At 38.3% G+C, this 19,279-nt stretch overlaps 1 protein-coding gene across 1 annotated transcript in view; it reads right to left on the bottom strand.

Moving 5' to 3' along the window:
* TTN (titin) overlaps positions 1 to 19,279 on the bottom strand; it is a 321,905-nt gene that overhangs the window by 49,721 nt on the left and 252,905 nt on the right. The window contains exons 257-289 of the mRNA XM_075069826.1: positions 18,741 to 18,891; positions 18,372 to 18,653; positions 17,966 to 18,268; positions 17,574 to 17,876; positions 17,180 to 17,461; positions 16,355 to 16,654; positions 15,961 to 16,263; positions 15,561 to 15,869; positions 15,193 to 15,474; positions 14,630 to 14,929; positions 14,181 to 14,474; positions 11,116 to 14,082; positions 10,689 to 11,009; positions 10,293 to 10,577; positions 9,799 to 10,098; positions 9,111 to 9,413; positions 8,082 to 8,357; positions 7,683 to 7,982; positions 7,289 to 7,591; positions 6,670 to 6,969; positions 6,253 to 6,540; positions 5,865 to 6,161; positions 5,478 to 5,780; positions 5,064 to 5,369; positions 3,938 to 4,225; positions 3,528 to 3,818; positions 3,145 to 3,432; positions 2,378 to 2,968; positions 2,184 to 2,288; positions 1,487 to 1,684; positions 1,100 to 1,396; positions 402 to 989; positions 5 to 307 (exon numbers count right to left, since the gene is read on the bottom strand). Coding sequence (XP_074925927.1) covers positions 5 to 307; positions 402 to 989; positions 1,100 to 1,396; positions 1,487 to 1,684; positions 2,184 to 2,288; positions 2,378 to 2,968; positions 3,145 to 3,432; positions 3,528 to 3,818; positions 3,938 to 4,225; positions 5,064 to 5,369; positions 5,478 to 5,780; positions 5,865 to 6,161; positions 6,253 to 6,540; positions 6,670 to 6,969; positions 7,289 to 7,591; positions 7,683 to 7,982; positions 8,082 to 8,357; positions 9,111 to 9,413; positions 9,799 to 10,098; positions 10,293 to 10,577; positions 10,689 to 11,009; positions 11,116 to 14,082; positions 14,181 to 14,474; positions 14,630 to 14,929; positions 15,193 to 15,474; positions 15,561 to 15,869; positions 15,961 to 16,263; positions 16,355 to 16,654; positions 17,180 to 17,461; positions 17,574 to 17,876; positions 17,966 to 18,268; positions 18,372 to 18,653; positions 18,741 to 18,891 — 12,607 coding nt within the window. The remainder of the gene's footprint in view (positions 1 to 4; positions 308 to 401; positions 990 to 1,099; positions 1,397 to 1,486; positions 1,685 to 2,183; positions 2,289 to 2,377; positions 2,969 to 3,144; positions 3,433 to 3,527; positions 3,819 to 3,937; positions 4,226 to 5,063; positions 5,370 to 5,477; positions 5,781 to 5,864; positions 6,162 to 6,252; positions 6,541 to 6,669; positions 6,970 to 7,288; positions 7,592 to 7,682; positions 7,983 to 8,081; positions 8,358 to 9,110; positions 9,414 to 9,798; positions 10,099 to 10,292; positions 10,578 to 10,688; positions 11,010 to 11,115; positions 14,083 to 14,180; positions 14,475 to 14,629; positions 14,930 to 15,192; positions 15,475 to 15,560; positions 15,870 to 15,960; positions 16,264 to 16,354; positions 16,655 to 17,179; positions 17,462 to 17,573; positions 17,877 to 17,965; positions 18,269 to 18,371; positions 18,654 to 18,740; positions 18,892 to 19,279) is intronic.

The following is a 19,279-nucleotide window of genomic DNA, read 5'->3' as shown; positions in this document are numbered from 1 at the left end:
TAACATGCAGCGTCTTTAATTAGTACTGAGTTTGAAGCATCACTTGGTGGTCCAACCCCTGCTCTATTTTCTGCACTGACGCGGAATTCATATTCATTTCCTTCTAGGAGTCCAGTCACTTTGCATCTAAGGTCTGAAACCGGTTTTTTCGTTACTCTGACCCATCTCAAACCTTTCTTTTCTTTCCTTTCCACATAGTAGCCTGTGATCTCACTACCACCATCATCAATTGGCCTTTTCCAGGTAACAGTTGCACTATTTTTAGTCACATTTGTTACTTCTGGTTTTCCAGGAGGACCTGGGGGACCTAATAGGAAAAAAATACAGAGTTTTTGAAACATATATGAGCCTTTAAATACTCTAATGAACACTTGGTTAAAGTGTTAACCTTTTCTACTTACCAAATCTATCCACCATTTTAACTGGTTCTGACTGTACTGGTTCACCCTTGCCATACTGGTTCACAGCTGAGACACGGAAGATGTATTCATTTCCTTGAATGAGCTTGCTAACAACATGCCTGCAAGTTTCAATATTTTCAGCAATTAAAGTCCATAGGAGTCGGCTAGTTTCTCTCTTTTCTAGTACATAAGATTTGATGGGTGATCCACCATCTTCTGCAGGAGGAGACCATGTAAGAGTAGCTTTTTCAGCTGAGACGTTGCTGACCTCAATAGGCCCAGGAGGTCCAGGTACATCTAAAACTTTCACATGCACATGCTCCTGTTTAGTTCCAAAAGGATTGCTTGCAGTGATTGTGTATTCACCGGAATCTTTCCTGGCTGCATATTTGACATTAAGTGTGGAGGAAGTTGGAGTTGTTTCAATGTGTACAATATCTGAAGGCTTAAAGTCTTTTCCTGCTTTGGACCATGCTGAAGTTGGAAGTGGTTTGCCATGGATGCTAATAGCAGACATTGTAATGGTATCTCCTGCTTTAACGATCAAGCCTTCTTTCAATGTAGGATCAATAACAATAGTTGGTGCCTCTGTAAAAGAAAAGCACATGTTTGTCAGAAAAGAGAGCAAGAGAGTGTGTTTTAAACAATAATTTCACAAATCAACCACCTCCCCTATATTTTTGATACAGTCTACGCACCATACTCATCCTTGCATATTATGGTTCCTGTAGGTTCTGATGGTGGACTGATAGCACCAGCAGTGTTCTTTGCTCTAATTCTGAACTCATACTTCCCACCTTCAACAAGGTCAGTTACAGTAAATGCACAGTCTGGAACATTCACATGATTAGCTTTTGTCCAAGATTTTGAAGGCAAGTCACGTTTTTCAACTATGTAGCCAATTAACTTATGTCCACCATCATATTTCGGTTCTGTCCAAATGAGAGTTACTGAGTTCCTAGTTATATTGATAACTTCAGGTTTCCCAGGAGGATCTTTAAAAAAATTAAAATAAAACAATAGTAAAACAAATGCCAATATTTTTCAACCCACAGAATTTTCTCTTTTTTCTTCTGATGACTTACCAATGGGATCAAGTGCCACGATTGGTTCAGATGGCAGGCTTGGTTTACCAACTCCTGCCAGGTTGATTGCCATCACTCTGAATTCATATTCCAGACCTTCAGTTAACCCTGTTACTCTGAAGTCTTTCATCCTTAATGGAGTCTTGTTAGCTCTCTTCCACAGAAGGCTATTTCTTTCTTTAAATTCAAGGTGATAACCTGCAAAGATGAATAGTAAAATAGCAGTTGACATTATAAAAATTTTCATTTGCACAGTTAACTGCCCAGCATACTACTGCTGTATCTGTATGAGACTAAGGAATAGATATGAATGTAAATTACAGATATATGCAGTTACATGATTTTGTGAATACAAATACTAATGTATGCTTGCAAATATTAATTTATATAGTGCACCTATTGTCCCTTCCTTACAAGATTTGGCCATATGTGCATGAAACAGCTAAAATGTCACAATTCCTCTTTTTTCCTAACTTTGAATTTTAAATTTTTTATTATTATTTTAAAAACAGAATATATATTAATTATTAATAATATATATTAATTATTAATAATAATTAATGAAAAAGAAGTATAATTTTAAAGATACTTAAATAAAGGATACATTAAAACAAAAAATAATAGTTTTATTATACTTTTCATTAAGAAGAAAGAAGAGCTAGAGGGAAAAATGGTGAGAAGGTTTTAAGGCAAATACCTGTGATTGGTGAGCCACCAGTTTTCTTTGGGTCAGTCCAAGTTAGAGATGCAGAATCATGCCTAACATCAACAATTTTGGGCGGTGGAGGAGCATCTGGCACATCTAGAAAATATGTTAAAAATAAATTCGCATTAAAAGGAAATACCAAGATTACAACATTTTTAATGAAAAAGATTATTATTTATGATTACCAAATGGATGTCTTGCGACCACAGGGTCAGATTTAAGGCCTTCTCCTACTCCATATTTATTTTCAGCACTGATCCTGAAAGTATATTCATTTCCCTCATGAAGTCTTGAAACTCTAAATGTAGTTTTCTGGACAGCAGAAGCACATGTCACCCATTTATTGTTTATATTATCTCTCTTTTCTATGATATAATTTGTGATTTCTGAACCACCATCGTCTTTTGGAGGTCCCCATTTTAAGGTTATAGCATCAGCTGTGACTTCTTCAAATTTCACAGGTCCTGTTGGGATGCCAGGTTTGCCAACAACTTTTATGGAAATAGTGCCTTCCTTACTGCCAGCACTGTTCTTCAGAGTGATTGTGTATTTTCCAGCATCATCTTTCTGGCAGTCACGTACCAAAAGAGTGGTGTTAACTGCTGTAGACTCAAAGGCAACTCTTCCAGTCTCAGTGAGTACTTGGTCTTCACCTTTTTTCCATGTGACAGTTGGGGCAGGTTTTCCTTTAATTGGGATTTTAAGACGGAAACTACTACCTTCTTTGGCTAAGTAGCACAAATCAGGTAGAGCCCTTAAATCAAGATCAGGTGCCACTGCAAAATAAAAAGGTATCAATTATTCATTTGAGCATAAAAACCTTTGTTTTAAAATATTAATTCAGTTCTAAACTAAACTGATATGTATCCTTGCATAATGGACACTATGTATAAAGCAACATATAATTTGGATAAATGAAAGAGAGTATTAATGAGTTTGGAGAAATACTTACCAACATCATCTCTTGCCACAACTGTAATCTCACTTGGAGTTCCATATCCAGCATCATTCTGTGCTCTTACTCTGAAAGTATACTCCTTCCCTTCCGTCAAATCTTTAGTTGAAAACTGGAGGTTCTTTGACCTCATAACTTCTTGCCATGAATCATCATCAGTCATAATCTCAACAGTATATGCAATGATACGGCTTCCACCATCACTGATAGGCTTTTTCCAGGCTAGATTGCAGGATGACTTTGTTACAGCCAAAGCTTTTAGGTCAACAACTGGGCCGGGTGTTTCTAGAAGGAATAAAAATATTGGTAAGTCGCAATTACAAATTAAAAACAAGGTCATTTTAAAAGTAAAGTAGGAAAACAATATTCAGTTTTCTCACCAGAAGCTTTAATAGCATCCCGAGTTTCACAGGGGTCACCAATGCCGTATTCATTTTCAGCGAGCACCCTGAAAAAGTATGATTTCCCTTCCTCTAAATTAGTTATCCTGAAACTTGTCTTTGGGCATTCAGTTGAAACTGTGGACCATGATTTTCTCTCCGCATCCCGTTTTTCAACAATATAGTTTGTGACTGGACTGCCACCATCAATTAGAGGAGGCTCCCAGGAAATAAAGGCAGAATCCTTGGATGCTTCTTTTACAATCAGATTAATAGGAGGTCCAGGAGTATCTATATGAATGCAAAATAAATATTTGATTTAATCATGAAAATACAGAAAATATTAACTGGTATTACATTAATTTTAAAAATAACTAATACTTAAGATTAGTAATAATTCTGGCACTTACCAAGTACTTTCACAACCATGGTGTATGATTTTTTACCACTGCTGTTCTCCAGCGTCAAGACATATTTTCCAGCATCATATTTGTTTACATTTTCACAGCGTAAGAAAGTGTCAAAATCAGTTGACTTGATATCTAGCCCTTTCCTGTCTCTTATGTTGGCATTCACTTTAGACCAACTAATCTTTGGAGGTGGACGTCCTCTTACTGGCACATAAATCCTCATTGTGACTCCAGCACGTAATACAAGTACTTTCCTCAGTTCTGCATCGAGATCTCCCTCAGGTGGAACTGTATTGGTAATAAAATATGTATACATTAGAAATTCAGTATTTGAATGTAGCATTAAAATTGCTGTAAGCGAAAGTCCCAGTTTACTGGCATTGTACTGGATAGGAAGGCTTGTGCCTGTGTCTCAGCTGGTGTTATTTAAACTGTGGTTTTGACCTAGTTTCAAGAAAATTGATAGGTTGAACTTCTTCCACAGTGCTTCCTCCTCCTCTCATCAACTACATCTCTTTTCCCCCCACACCCATCATATGAATGAGTCCCTCTTCCTCCTTATCTTAAAAGGAATTTGTAACTTATCTGCCTGTCCTGTACTTTTTTATCGTGCACAAGTGTAACTATTACTGAGTGGTGCTACACTTTTGCTCCAGTTAGTTGCGTATGATGAAGTAACCTGAATGTCAACTGGGGACAAGAGCCCCATACAATTAAACCAGGCAGGATGCCCCAGAAAATCACAAGGGCTTAGTATAGGCAGCTGGGCTTGAAAGGTAGAAGAGAGACTGAAGGCCTGAGGAAGAGGAGAGAGAGATCTGGATAGTCTGAATGAGGGCTGGGAGGAAAAGGGAAAAATCTTGAACACCCAAGAAGGTGGGAGAATTACTGCTGAGGAGACAGGAAGAGCAGGCACTATCCGCCCTAAAAATGACCCCAATCTCATTCCTCTTCAGTTGCCAGTTCTCCCACACTCTGTAAAACAAGCTCTCTCAGGCTCCCAGGTACCAGACCCTCCTGTGTTCTCCTGCTACAAGCTGTGACAAGACCCTCCTTTAAGCTTCTAAATCTACCTCATAAATCTTCACTGAAAGCAGCGAGTTCATTTGTTTTCCAGAATACTTACTTAAAATGTCTTTGGCAAGGTGTTTGTCAGGTACATCACTTGGGTCACTGTATCCAATCTTATTGACAGCATAAATACGGAACTGATATTCTGTATTTTCTGACAGTCCAGTTACCACATAATGGGTATCCTGTAGGTTTTTTGGCAGATTGCATCTGACCCAGTTATCTGTGTCAGCTCTTTTTACTTCAACTAGATAACCAATAATGGGGCTTCCGCCATCATATGCTGGTTTGCTCCAAGACAGGCTTATAGAATTACGGGTTGTGTCAACCACTTTTGGGAAGGCTGGAGGGCCAGGCGGATCTGAGAATGAAAACAATAGGAAGTTACATAGAATATATTAAATAATGATACTGAGCAAAAGCATGTGGACATTTCAGAAGAAAATCAAAATAAATGCTTTTAACTTACACTGAGGATCATGAGCATATGCTGCCTTAGATGGTCCACTAGGTTTGCCTGGTCCAGCCTTATTCAGTGCTGTCACTCTGTACTCATATTCCATTCCTTCTTGGAGTCCAGTGGCCTTTACGGTTCTTTCTATGACAGGCTTCCTGTTTACCTTTGTCCAGTTAACAGTCTTAGTTTCACGTTTTTCAAGTATATATCCAGTCACAGGGGACCCACCATCATCAGCTGGTGGCTTCCAGCTAACAGTCATAAAATCCTTTGTTATATTACTAATTACAGGTGGATCACAAGGCCCTGGTACATCTATAAAGATTTATTGAAAATTATTTTCATATTCTTAAATGTGCATAAAAACAATCACAAAACCATGCTGAACAACAAGCTTACCGTATGGATTTTTAGCAACTGTTGGTTCAGTGAAGATGGGATCTCCCACACCGTATTTGTTTTCAGCACAAATGCGGAACTGATATTCATGTCCTTCTATCAGTTTTTCTACACTGCAACTCGTAATTGGTACATTGGCAGTGACTTGGGCCCAATTTGGTCTGCTTGTTTCACGTTTGTCAACAATATAGTTAGTAATTTCTGAACCTCCATCTTCAAGAGGAGGCTCCCAAGAAAGCATTGCACGATCTGCACACATATTGGTGATTTTAACTGAGGCTGGAGGACCAGGCTTATCTGAAAAAAAATATGATTAATAGTTATATCTCTAGCTTTTGCTATATTATCCAAGTTACAAATATGGACTAATAAATTATCTTTAACCTACCAAGTACTTTAAGCTTAATGGTTGCTGATCTGGAACCACTTGCATTTTCAGCAGTAATAGTATAGTCTCCTGTCTGCTTCCTGTTAACGCTGAACAACTCCACAGTGGACAGGTTTCTCTTAGTGGTGATCTTAATGCCTTCAGCTGGTTTTAAAACATCTCCTTCTTTCTTCCACGTAATTGTTGGCATAGGTTTGCCATACACATTAGCTTCAAGATAAACATTAGTTCCAGCTTTTACTGTAAGCAGTGATTTCATAGATACATCTAGCTCTATTCTGGGAGGAACTGAAAAGAAACAAAAAGAAGAGAGCTAACCAACCTAAAAGAATTAAACATATTATATAAATACCAGGTACAAAAGCATGATTTAATGTTATCAGAGTTTGCAAATACTTCTCAAGTATACAATCTTACCATTTTCTGCCTGAACGGTCACTGGGTCAGAAGGTTCAGAAGGCCAGCTAATGTTAATTGCTGTCTTGGCAATTGCTCTAAATTGATATTGAGCATTTTCTTCCAAACCAGTAGCAGTGTATTCTTCTTGAGGAATTTGATGCGGAGTAGAATTGCATCGTACCCACTTATCACCAGGCAGTTTGCAAGCTTCAACAAAGTAGCCAATAATTTTGCTTCCACCATCATGCTTTGGTCTTGTCCATATAAGTGACACAGTACTCTTAGTGACATCAATAACTTCAGGTTTACCAGGAGGATCTAAAAACAAACAAGACCATCATAAGTTTGCCTTCATCAAAACATTTGTACATTCTAGAAAAATCTTTTACAGTGGTGGATGGTACTCTTAGCGCATCTCTCTAAAAAACCCACAAAAATGCTAGATCGCACAATATATAGATACAGTGTATTCATTACATATAAAACATCTAAAGAAATAGGAAAAGTGACAATTATAAAGTTACAAATATTAAGTATTAAGTAAATGTATTACTACTAGAAGTAAGTAAAAGTAAATAACATAAATTGACCAAAAATATTAATGACATGTTACAAATCATTTAAATGTTTTGCTTACCAACTGGGGCTCTTGCTGTAACAAAATCAGTTGGCTTGCTAGGTTTGCTTGCTCCAGCTTTGTTCAGGGCATAAATTCTGAAAATATACTCGAGACCTTCAATTAGACCTGCACAAGGATACTCTGTAGAACGCACAAGTGTATCGTTAGCCTTCACCCACAGCAGACTATTTCTTTCTTTACGCTCTATGAGGTAACCAGTAATTGGACTGCCTCCATCACTGTCTGGTTTGTCCCAAGCCACAAAAATACAGTCCTTGTTGACCTTAGTAACACGCGCATTTTTTGGTTCACTTGGAACATCTGTGGAAAAACAAAACAGATAACATTATCTGTTCTTCTACTGTTAGAAGAATTAAAATCAGAGAAATGCCATAATTTAAAACTGACATACCAAATGGGAACCTTGCAACCATCTTGTCAGATGTGAGTGGCTCAGAAATGCCAAAACGATTTTCAGCACGAACACGGAACATATACTCTTGTCCAGGGGTCAGTTTTCCAACTCTGCAGCTTGTCTTTGTAACAGAAGCTACAGCTGTTATCCAGTCTCCCCGGCTTACATCACACTTTTCAACCACATAGTTTGTAATGTTACTGCCACCATCTTCGAGAGGCATATGCCATGCAAGTGTGCAAGCATCAGCATCTATATCAGAAATGTCAAATGGAGGCTGTGGTGGACCTGGGGCATCTGCAAAAAGATGTAGGGAGAAAAATTTAAGAAAATAGTAGAGCGCGAACTATCTTAAATCTAGCTGTGTAGAAAGTTATGGTTGAAAATGAAAGTTACCCATGACTACCACTCTGATTCTCTGAGTGGCAATACCCGAGCTGTTTTCTGCTGCAAGAGTGTAGTAATCACTGTCTTTCCTAGTCACATCCTTAATTATGAGAACAGAAGAGTTTTCTGCTTTATGCACAGCCAGACGACTGGATGTAAATACATCTTGTTCTCCTTTCATCCATTTACAGATTGGCTGAGGTTTCCCATAGACATATGCTTCAATTCTGAGTTTCTGCCCAGCTTTAATATTAACATGATCTGGCATCAGGATCTTAGGTGGCACTAAAAAGGACAAACGAACAAGCACAAATATTTGTAACTCCTGTGAGAAATTATTTTATTTGTCATGCAAGTGTCCTCTGCATCTCTGCTGGAGCCCTGAGGATTTTATAGGTAGTATCCTTAGTCTCAATTCAGTGGGGATGTTTTAATAGTTTGAACCGCAGGTTTGAATTATGTAAACACCCTTGAAACCAGATGGTCCACAGCTGTCAGTGTAACTCTGACTTCTATCTTTATGTTCTGATTTAGATTGTAAGTGAATGTTTCTGTGTTCAGATTGTCTTCTCATCTATTTGAACAGTGCCTAAGATACTAGCAGCACTTAAAAAACATTATCATCCTTTTAGCCAAGGGTAACTGGATGGCACTTAATCATCAAGAAGGGTTACTGTGAAGTGACATGACACACACTCTCTGCCAGGGGGTTGAGGACACTGCTTTTCTGATGTCATCTTCAAACCACAGAAATGTAGAGCTGGAATGGACTCATGAGAACACTTAGTCTACCCCTCCACGCTGAGGCAGGACCAAGTATTCCTAGTCCACCCCAACAGATGTTTGTGTAACTTGTTTTTAAAAACAGGTTAGACTTCCTGGGATGCAGGAGACTGGTGACTTAAAGTGTGATCTACAGAAGTGCAGAAGAGATAATTTAAAAACTGACTTCCTAGGACTCCATCAACCAAAAACCTTGTTCATTTCATTATTAAAATAGATTTTAAAGAGGACATATAGTAATAATTAGATACTTACTGAGTTGTTCTTTAATTTCAAATATTCCTTCAGTTTCTCTTGGCAAACTTACTCCTACAGCATTTCTAGCTGCCACTCTAAATTGGTATTTCTTTCCTTCTTTCAGGCCAACTACAACAATGTTCAGATCTTTGACAACGGAATATTGTGTCCAGCGATCCTCAGGTTGTTCTTGTTCTCTGTAGCTAATAATATATCCATCAATTTTAGAGCCTCCATCACGCAGTGGTGGCAACCAGCCTAAAGTTGCACTGTTCTTTGTAATTTCAGTAACTTCAAGTTTTCTTGGTGGATCAGGTTCACCTTAAGAAAAAACAAAGCAGATGTATTAAAAGATAACCACATTAACTGGGCATACTTTGGTAGAATTACTAAGAATTCTGACTGGTTTCTACATTAATTCAAAAAGGATTTTATTTAACAGAGAAATTAATTTGATTTGAAAAACATGTCACATTAGAAACTACCAGAGTGATTAAATTGAGAGAGAGTTACGATAAATATTCAGGGTTTTTAATTTTTTATTAAGCAAACATATCTGCATAGGAATATTTATTCCACTGTCACTGAGTGGTTAGCAGCCATACAGTATTTAGACACGTCCACATTCATGAAAAATAAGAAGCTTACTGGAGATTAAAGCAAATAAAGATGGAGGAATAAAAGATGGACATTAAGAAATACTTACTCAGTGGATCTGATGCCAAGATTGGTTTTGGTGCTTCTGTTGGAACACCTGGACCATATTCATTGACAGCAGTTACTCTAAAGAAGTATTCATTTCCAGGTACAAGATTAGCTACTTTGAAACTAGTTTTCTTTACATCTGCAATGACTGTTGACCAGGTCTTTCTGTCAGCCTCACGTTTCTCCAGGATGTAGTGAGTCACTGGACTACCACCATCATTCTCAGGAGGTACCCATGAAAGCTGACATGACATTTTTGTGACATCTGACACACTGAACTCGGCCACAGGTCCAGGAGTATCTATAAAGAAACATTAATTCATATATCAGTCCATTTACAACGAAAGTTTGGTAATGACTTCCTATACATGGGGAATTGATATTAGCCATGTACAGGGATACTCAAATGATATTGTGATAAGAGTCATAAAAATCCCTGTAATAAATAAAGAATTATAAAATTGATGTGTTTACAAATTGTTTATGGTGACTTACCAAGGACTCTGACATTCACAAATACGGCCTTTTCTCCAGCTGGGTTAACAACTGTCAAAGAATATTTTCCTGAATCATCACGTGTAGAATTGGGGATGACAAGGAAGGCCATAGTGTCAACCAGATCAACCTGTCCTTTTCTGACCACATTATCAATGCCCACTCTCCTCCAGGTGACTTTAGGTGCTGGTCGCCCTCTAACAATGCCAAAAAGTCTAATGGGACATCCTGCTCTGACTGTGACTAATTTTCTTAGGCTTGCATCCAAATCAATCTCAGGAGGTTCTGAAACAAACATTAAAGAAAAACAACAAAAAAAGTTCAGAATGTGAAATAAAATCTAAATATAGCAAATAAATAATGCATAAATTCATAGATAAGAGAGAAAAAAATCACCAAGTATTTCTTTAGGAGACACAGCTTCCTTCAATTCAGCTGGTCGGCCAATGCCAACCTGGTTTTGGGCACAAACTCGGAACTCATATAGTTGTTTCTCATCTAGGCTGGTAACTGTAAATTCTGTATGAATAACTTGTGTAGCAACACTACATCGTTTCCATCCTACATCAGGAGCTGCACTTTCACCTTTTGGTCTCATTTCCACAACATATCCAATAATTGGTGCACCACCATCATAGACTGGTTTTCCCCAGCCAAGAGTGATGGAACTCTTTGTGCTGTCAACCACCTTCAGATTAGTTGGAGGACCAGGAGGTTCTGAAAGACACGATAAAAGGCAGGAATAATAATACATCTGAGCCCCCAAGCAACCTGTTAATTTAATGTTTTATTTTAATAACAGTAAAATATATCACTACAGTACCTATTGGGTCTTTTGCCACTACCGGTCTCGATGGCAAGCTTGGTTCTCCAAGACCAACTTCATTTTCAGCCTTGACACGGAATTGGTATTCATGTCCTGGAATGAGATCTGTAACCTTCTTGCGTCTCTCTGGGATTGCACTCTTAGTAACAGGAACCCATCTTAATGCTCGTTTCTCTTTCTTCTCTAATATATATCCTGTAATTGATTTACCACCATCATATTCTGGTGGGTTCCAGACTACAGTCATCTCATTTTTACTGACTTTAGTGACTTCGGGGGGATCAGGAGGGCCAGGTCTGTCATACTTTGTTTTTGCAATAATTGGTTTCGTTTCTGTTGGAGGGCCAGTGCCAATCTTATTCTCTGCACGAACCCTGAAGATATACTCATTGCCTTCTATGAGGCGTGTCACATTTGCATGCATTGTTAGAACAGCAGCAGAGTATGTAGACCAAACCATACGCTTGCTCTCACATTTTTCTAAGATGTAATTTTGTATTTCACAACCACCATCATCTTCAGGTGGGTCCCAGTTGACAGTACACCTATCACTTGAAATGTCAGAGATCTTCAAATTTCTTACAGGACCAGGTTTATCCAAAACATTAACGGTAGCATAAGCTACAAAACTACCAGCTGCATTAGTTGCAGTAATCACATATTTACCACCATCACTACGCTTAGATTTTGTGAGAACAAATTTAGATGAATTAGAAGTTGTTTCAATTGTGACTCTTGGAGATTTGGTTAAATCTGTGGCATCTCTGTCCTTTGTCCATACCACTTCTGGTTGGGGCTTGCCTTTAAGTCCTGCCTCAAGTCTAATAGAGTCACCTGCTTTTACAGTTAGCACACCACTTAACTTCAGATCAAGGACTGGTTTCTGCAGTTCTTCCTTCACAACAACTTCACTGGTATTCACCCAGTCACTTTCACCTCCCTCATTCTTGGTCTGAACTCTGAATTGATATATTTTATTTTCAATGCATTTATCAACCATGTAGTGTGTTTCCTTAATACTGCCCTTGTGCACCCTTTCCCATTCATCTGAATCCTTCAGTTTTCTTTCAACGTGGTAAGATAAATTGGGGCTTCCACCATCATAATCTGGTCTTCTCCATTTCAGATACACAAATGTCTTCCCTGTTTCTGCAATGTGAAGGTTTTCTGGTGGACCAGGCCTATCAACAGGATTAATGGCAAGGACAGGAGTCTTGGTCTCAATGACAGGGCCTGGTCCTATTTTGTTCTCTGCACAAACTCTGAAGAAGTATTCATGGTTTTCCATGAGATTTGCCTTTACTAATCGTTTGGTAACATCAGAAGCGACAATTGACCATCCTTTCTGGTTTGGCTGACGATACTCTACTATGTAATTTGTAATTTCTGACCCGCCGTTATCTATTGGGTTTTCCCAAGTGACCATACAAGAATCTTTTGTAACATAGCTTATCTTCAAGTTCTGGCATGGTCCGGGTCTGTCAAGTACATTAACAAGTGCAAATGCTTGAGCATGTCCACTGCTGTTCTTTGCTGAAATGATGTATTTGCCATGATCGTCTCTTGTGGCTTCTTTTACCTGCAGTTCAATACGAGGGAATTCATGAACCATCTCAACACGCTTGTCTTGGACTAATACTTTGCCATCCTTAGACCATGTTATGTCAGGGTCTGGTCTTCCCTTTACTCTACCAGTAATATGGATTGTTTGGCCTACTCTGACAGTGATTAAGTCACGACAGGTCACATCTAGATCAATTTCTGGAGGAGAAAGAATATCCTTTACAAGAACAGTTTCTGGCAGTTCTCTGGGCTCTCCTTCTCCAACGATGTTAGCAGCTTTTATACGGAATCTATATTCATTTCCTTCAATTAGCCCAGGTACCCTGAAGGCACACTGTGGAATGAGTTCATCTTTATTAATCCTATTCCACTGAGTAGTTCCAGTTTTCTGACATTCCACAACATATCCCAAAATAGGGCTGCCACCATCTTTGAGAGGCTTTGTCCACACCAGATCAGCTGTTTCTCGGGTCTTGTCTTTTAGTTTTGGATTAATGGGAGGTCCAGGTGGTCTGATAGGGCGTGAAACTTTTATTGGGTCAGAAACCGGGGATGGTGGGCTTATGCCTACCATGTTTTCTGCAAAAACTCGGAATTCATATGTGTTGCCCTCAAAGAGACCAGTGGCTCTGAACTTCATTTGAAGCACTGGTGTCTTGTTGACACGTACCCATTTCCCAGATATTTCCCTACGTTCCAGAATGTATCCAGTTATTGGACTTCCACCATCAGATTTTGGTAGGGTCCAAGACACTGTTGCAGCATTTTCTGTAATATCTGAAACCACTGGTTTACCAGGTGGGGATGGTGGATCAAACATATGTTTAGCAACTGTTGGCGTTGAATCGAGGGGTGCACCAATGCCTATCTTATTCTCTGCACGGACACGGAAAATATATTCACAACCTTTCTGTAGACGTGGAACCTTAAGTTTTGTTTGACTGATTCCTGAACAGACCACTCCCCAAGATGCTTTCTTAGATTCTTGCTTCTCAACAATGTAGTTCAGCACAGGGCTTCCACCATCATCTTTAGGAGGACGCCAGGAAATAATCATGTGTTCTGGTGTGACTTCAAGAATATTAATAGGACCAGTGGGTGGACCAGGAACATCCAAAACAGTAAGATGAAGACCAACAGTTTTGCTGCCAGCTGCATTAGACACTGTGAGAAAATATTCTCCAGTATCTTTTCTTACACAGTCTTTAATGGTAAGTACTGTTGAATAACTGTCAGTATCAATTTTGTAGTTGCCTTCTGTTTTAATTTCATTTCCATCAGTTACCCATTTTGCAGTGGGCACAGGTACACCTCTCATGATTGCAGGAAGTCTGACTGTGCTACCAGCTTTAACAATAAGACCTTCAATTAACTTCACATCTAGTTCCACATATGGAGGTACTGGAATTAGAAAAAATATAGAAATTACAATATGATTTTTTTCATGGGGAACACTAAAAGTAAGAAATGAAAAAAAATCATACAAATTAAAAAGGTACCTAGTTTTTCTTGACACTCTATTGGTATAGTTGTATCTGGAAGACTAAGACCCACGATATTCTGTGCTTTCACACGGAATTTGTAAGTCTTTCCTTGCTGTAGACCAGTAACAACACACTCTAGCATGGGTACAGTCTTGAACTTAATCCATTCCTCTGCATCTTCTTCTTGATACTCCACCAAATATCCATTGATTTCAGCACCACCATCACGATCTGGCCTATTCCAAACAAGGGAAACTTCTGTTTTGTCAACATCTACATGGTGCAGATTCTTTGGTGGCCCTGGAGGATCTTTTAAAAGCAAAAAACAAGAAGTTTAATAGGGTGAACAACCTACTCCCCACCAACACACATACTCTATATTGTATTTGTACTAACAAGATCAGTTAATCAAAATTCAAAAAAGATTCAAAACAAAACAAAATTCATCAATGAAAAATACTTACGCAGTGGGTCCATAGCCTTGATTGGTTTGAGACAGTCAACATATGGACCTCGCCCATACTGATTCTCAGCAGCAACACGGAAGAGATACTGAGTGCCTTCCATAAGATGTTTAGCCAGATGGCTCTGTTTCTTGGAGGATGATGAGATGGGTACCCACTGGGGAGCAGCTACATCTTTCTTTTCCACCACATAGTTGGTAATGACAGAACCACCATTGTCCTCTGGTTCCTTCCAAGTGAGATAGCAAGAATCTTTTCTAACTTCACTTACTTGCAGATTTCTAGGTGGGCCAGGTTTATCTATTTTTTTAAAAAGTACAGAATATTTATTTAATAAACAAAACAAATTTTACAAAATTTAGCACGTTTCAATAGAAAGAAGTTTTTACTAAAAGTACTGCTTGTCATTTACAGTCCTTTTCTCATACAGCTCTTATATTATGTTGCTTTATTACTGATTATTTCTGCACTGAAATTATTCATTTATTCTCTGCATATCCAGTTTCTTTGATTATCAATAAAATAAAAAGCATGCAGTATAAACAAAGACCAAAAATAATTACCTAGTACAATGACTTTTACTGAAACTGTCTTTGAACCAACTGGATTCTCAACAGTCAAAGAGTAGATTCCACCATCTTCATGGACAGTGTTACGAATTTCCAGCTTACTGCCAACTCCTGTCACCTCAATATCTGCTTTGGGTGAAACCTCTTGTCCTTCTTTCTTCCATGACACTTTTGGGAATGGAATTCCTTTAATTACAGCACTAAGTCTTAGTGTATTTCCAGCTTTTACATGTTGCTCCCGTGCCATATTAGCATCAAGTATCAGCTCTGGAGGTTCTGGGAGAAAGATTCCAGTTTTAGTAAATAAGCACATTTTGACAATATCTTTTATTCATAAACTTTTCTGAGTTTATTTCACTTACCAAGCCTGTCCTTTACTTCTATTGGATCAGGAACATAAGCTGGTTCTGATTTACCTGCTGCATTGACTGCCATGACTCTGAACTTATAGGTCAAACCCTCAGTAAGACCAGTGACCTTGTATTTTGTTTCAGGGCAGGAGTCTGCTGTAAGATTGGCCTTCTTCCAATCTTCATCTCCAACTTTCTGATACTCAACAAGATAGCCAATGATCTTGCCTTTGCCATCATGACGTGGTGGTTGCCAAGACAAATCAACTGAGTTTTTAGTTTTATCCACTGCTTCAGGGTTAATAGGTGGACTTGGTTTGACTATTAAAAAAATTCAGAAACCATTAAAACCTATCTGAACAAGATTTTCAGGAACACACAGAATATGAATGGATTTTGTTTAATACTTTACCAATTGGATCTTTAGCGAAGACTGGCTTTGATGGTGGGCTAGGATCACCAACACCAATTTCATTTGCTGCTGATACACGGAATTCATATTCACAGCCTTCAAGAAGATCAGGTACCCTGAACTGAGTTTCTGGGAAAATTGGATCTTTGGTGACTCTGGCCCATCGATTAGACATTGTTTCCTTCTTTTCCAAAATATAAGTAGTTATTGGCTTGCCTCCATCATGTGGTCTGTTCCAAATTACTAAGGCAGAATTTTTGGTAACATCTTTAATGATGGGTTGCTCTGGCGCAGCAGGAACACCTGAAGAAATAATATTTTTAAATGAATTTATAGTATAACAAGCATTCTGATGGTTAAATTATTAAAATAAAGTAGCAAATAAATAACATACTGAAATGATCCTTGGCCTTCATTTCATCAGATACTAGAGGATCACTTATGCCATAAAGATTTTCAGCATAAATTCGTACAACATACTCTTTTCCCTCAAGTAGTTTAGGAATTTTGCACGTTGTCTTGAGATTGGCAGATGTTACTGGCATCCAGAGATCCCTGTGTGCATCTTTCTTCTCAATAATATAATTTGTAATTTCACTGCCACCATCATCTAGTGGAGGTTTCCAGGAGACGATCATATGATCTTTATGAACTTCATCAAAAATAACTGGGCCTACTGGAGGCTGAGGGCGATCTGTTAAAAGAAACAATAAACAGATAAACCCAACAATACACAGATTGAACAGTGTCATTACTCTACTGTAAATATAACTTGGAATGAAAGGTGTGGCCTAATGGTTATAACAAAGAGCTGGGAATCAGGACACCAATGTTCTATTCTTGGCTCTGCTGTTCTCTCACTATGTGATATTGAGCAAAACACTTTCCTTTAGTTTACCCATCTGTAAAAGGAGACTAATACCTAACTTATTGGGCTTAATTAATTAATGCTTACAAAGTGCTTTATCATCGTGCATTGAAATTTGCTAAAATAGTGCAAAATATTATTATTAGAGCGTGTCAAATTATTCATGGTAAATAAACTTACACTAGCAATTAACTGAATACTCAAAATCAATGAATAACATATCATAAATAATAAAGGAGTGAATTCACAATATTCTATAGGTCACTCAGTTTAATATTCAATCTTTCTTCTATTTGATCAGTTCTAATTATTATTAAAAGCACGACATTAGTATAGCTCAGTTACACTTACCAACAACAGTGACTTGACAAAGGCCTTTTCTTGATCCGGAGCTGTTCTCTATGATCACACAATATTTGCCTGAATCTTCTCGGATGGATTTTAATATCCCCAAGCAAAGGGTTGTTGGAGTGGTCTGAATCTTTGTGCGCTTATCTTCTTTAACTGTAATTTCATCCTTTAACCAAGTCACCTTTGGCACAGGCTTCCCTGAGTAACGTCCAGTCAGGCTGAAAGCTTCACCAACCCGAACAATTAGCTTGTCTCTACAATCAAGTTCCAGTGTTGGAGGAGCTAAAAGATATCATTGAGAAAAAAAGGTAAGTAGCAATATTAATTATAAAATTATATACCCCAAAGCGTACTTGTTTGTTTTCAAACTGAATTACAGAAAATAGACCCATACCAATTTCATCCTTGCATGTGATTGGTTTTGTGCAGAAAGATGGTTTTCCTTGTCCCACAATATTGCAAGCACTCACACGATATTCATAAGTGTCACCTTCTTTCAGTCCTTCAACAGTGTATTTCCGATCAAGCATTTTCTCCTTTGTAACTCTGTGGAATTTCTCTTTTCCAATGAGACGGCTTTCCAGGACATACATGGTTATATCGGAACCTCCATTATATTTAGGTGGGTTCCAAGTCAATGTAACAGAATCCTTGGTAACTGCTTTTACCTCCAGATCTTCTGGACGCTCAGGTACAGCTGTAAATAAACATAAACAATGTGGTGAATACATTTTTTTGCCGATCTCTCTTCTATTTCAATCATTCCTAAAACAAAAATGTACTTACTTATTGGTTCTCTGATGACAAGCTCTTTTGTTGTCTCAACGAATGGGCCCATGCCAATAATATTCTCAGGTGCAATTCGGAAAAAGTATGCCTTGCCTTCAATCAGTCCTTGAACAGTAGCATTCTGTCTCGTGACTGTATAGGTTACTGGGGTCCAAGCTTTACGGTCAGCTTCACGCTTTTCAATAATATAGTTGGTGATAGGAGAACCACCATCATCCTCTGGAGAAAACCATGTCAGTTTGCAAGAGTCATTGGTTAGGTTCTCAGTAAGGAATGGAACGCCAACTGGCCCTGGTACATCTAAGATGGAAAGAAAAAGTATATATTTAGTTTTATGTACTGGACTTTATGAAATCATATTTTTAGAACAAAATTGTATGCAAATTCTGAACTTCCGATTTACCTAACACATCAACAATAATAGTCTTCTTCCGTTCTCCACCTGCATTTTTGGCAAAAAGAGTGTAGAGGCCTTGGTGACTTCTCTTGCAGTTCTTAATAACCAGAGAAGAGCTGATCGCTGTTTCTTCAATTTTAGCTTCTTCTGGTAAAGCTCTTTCATCCCTGCTCCAGGTGACTGTTGGAGGTGGCTTTCCTGAGACATAAGCTATGATCCGGATCACTCCCCCAGCATGAACCACAATTCTGTCCCTGACACTAGCATCCAAGTGAAGATCAGGGGGGACTGTAAGAAATAAACAAAATGATTCAATATATTTTCTGTTCGTTCACTTTGATTGGTAAAAATGTTTAAAATAAAAATTATAAATACCAATTCTATCCTTCATTTCAATAACTTCTGTAACTTCTCCGGGCTCTCCGATACCAGCAGCATTTATTGCTCTAACTCTAAATCTGTAGAAACTTCCTTCTTTTAATCCTGTCACAACAAACTTGGTTCCTCTTATTTCTCTATCTTTTACCTGGAAAAAGATTATAACATCAGTCAATATCAGAAAATCACAAACACCACAAAGGAATTGGCTATTGGTGGCACTCATGTATATGAAACAACTATTATGGTATAACTGTCCGACATCCACAAGTACAGCAGGCTCTAAATGCAGCGACACCAGCCCTATTCAAATACAGGGAATGGGCATTTCACAGAGAAGTCATTCATGACATCCCGGTGCATATGAGTGATATACAGATTGAAGGGAACATTGTGAGAGGAATATAGGGAAATGGAAATGCAGGAGAGTGACTTGGAGATCTACTATTATGCAGATTCATAGGAGCCATAGCAGTTACAACAGAGTCCATGACAAATGGCTGCATAGGGTTGCTGTACACCAAAATGCCAGTTTG

Source organism: Chelonoidis abingdonii, chromosome 10 (assembly GCF_003597395.2).
Source record: "Chelonoidis abingdonii isolate Lonesome George chromosome 10, CheloAbing_2.0, whole genome shotgun sequence".
Classification (NCBI taxonomy): Eukaryota; Metazoa; Chordata; order Testudines; family Testudinidae; genus Chelonoidis; species Chelonoidis abingdonii.
Note: the sequence above shows the minus strand (reverse complement) of the source record. Positions and strands in the feature narration are given on the sequence as shown.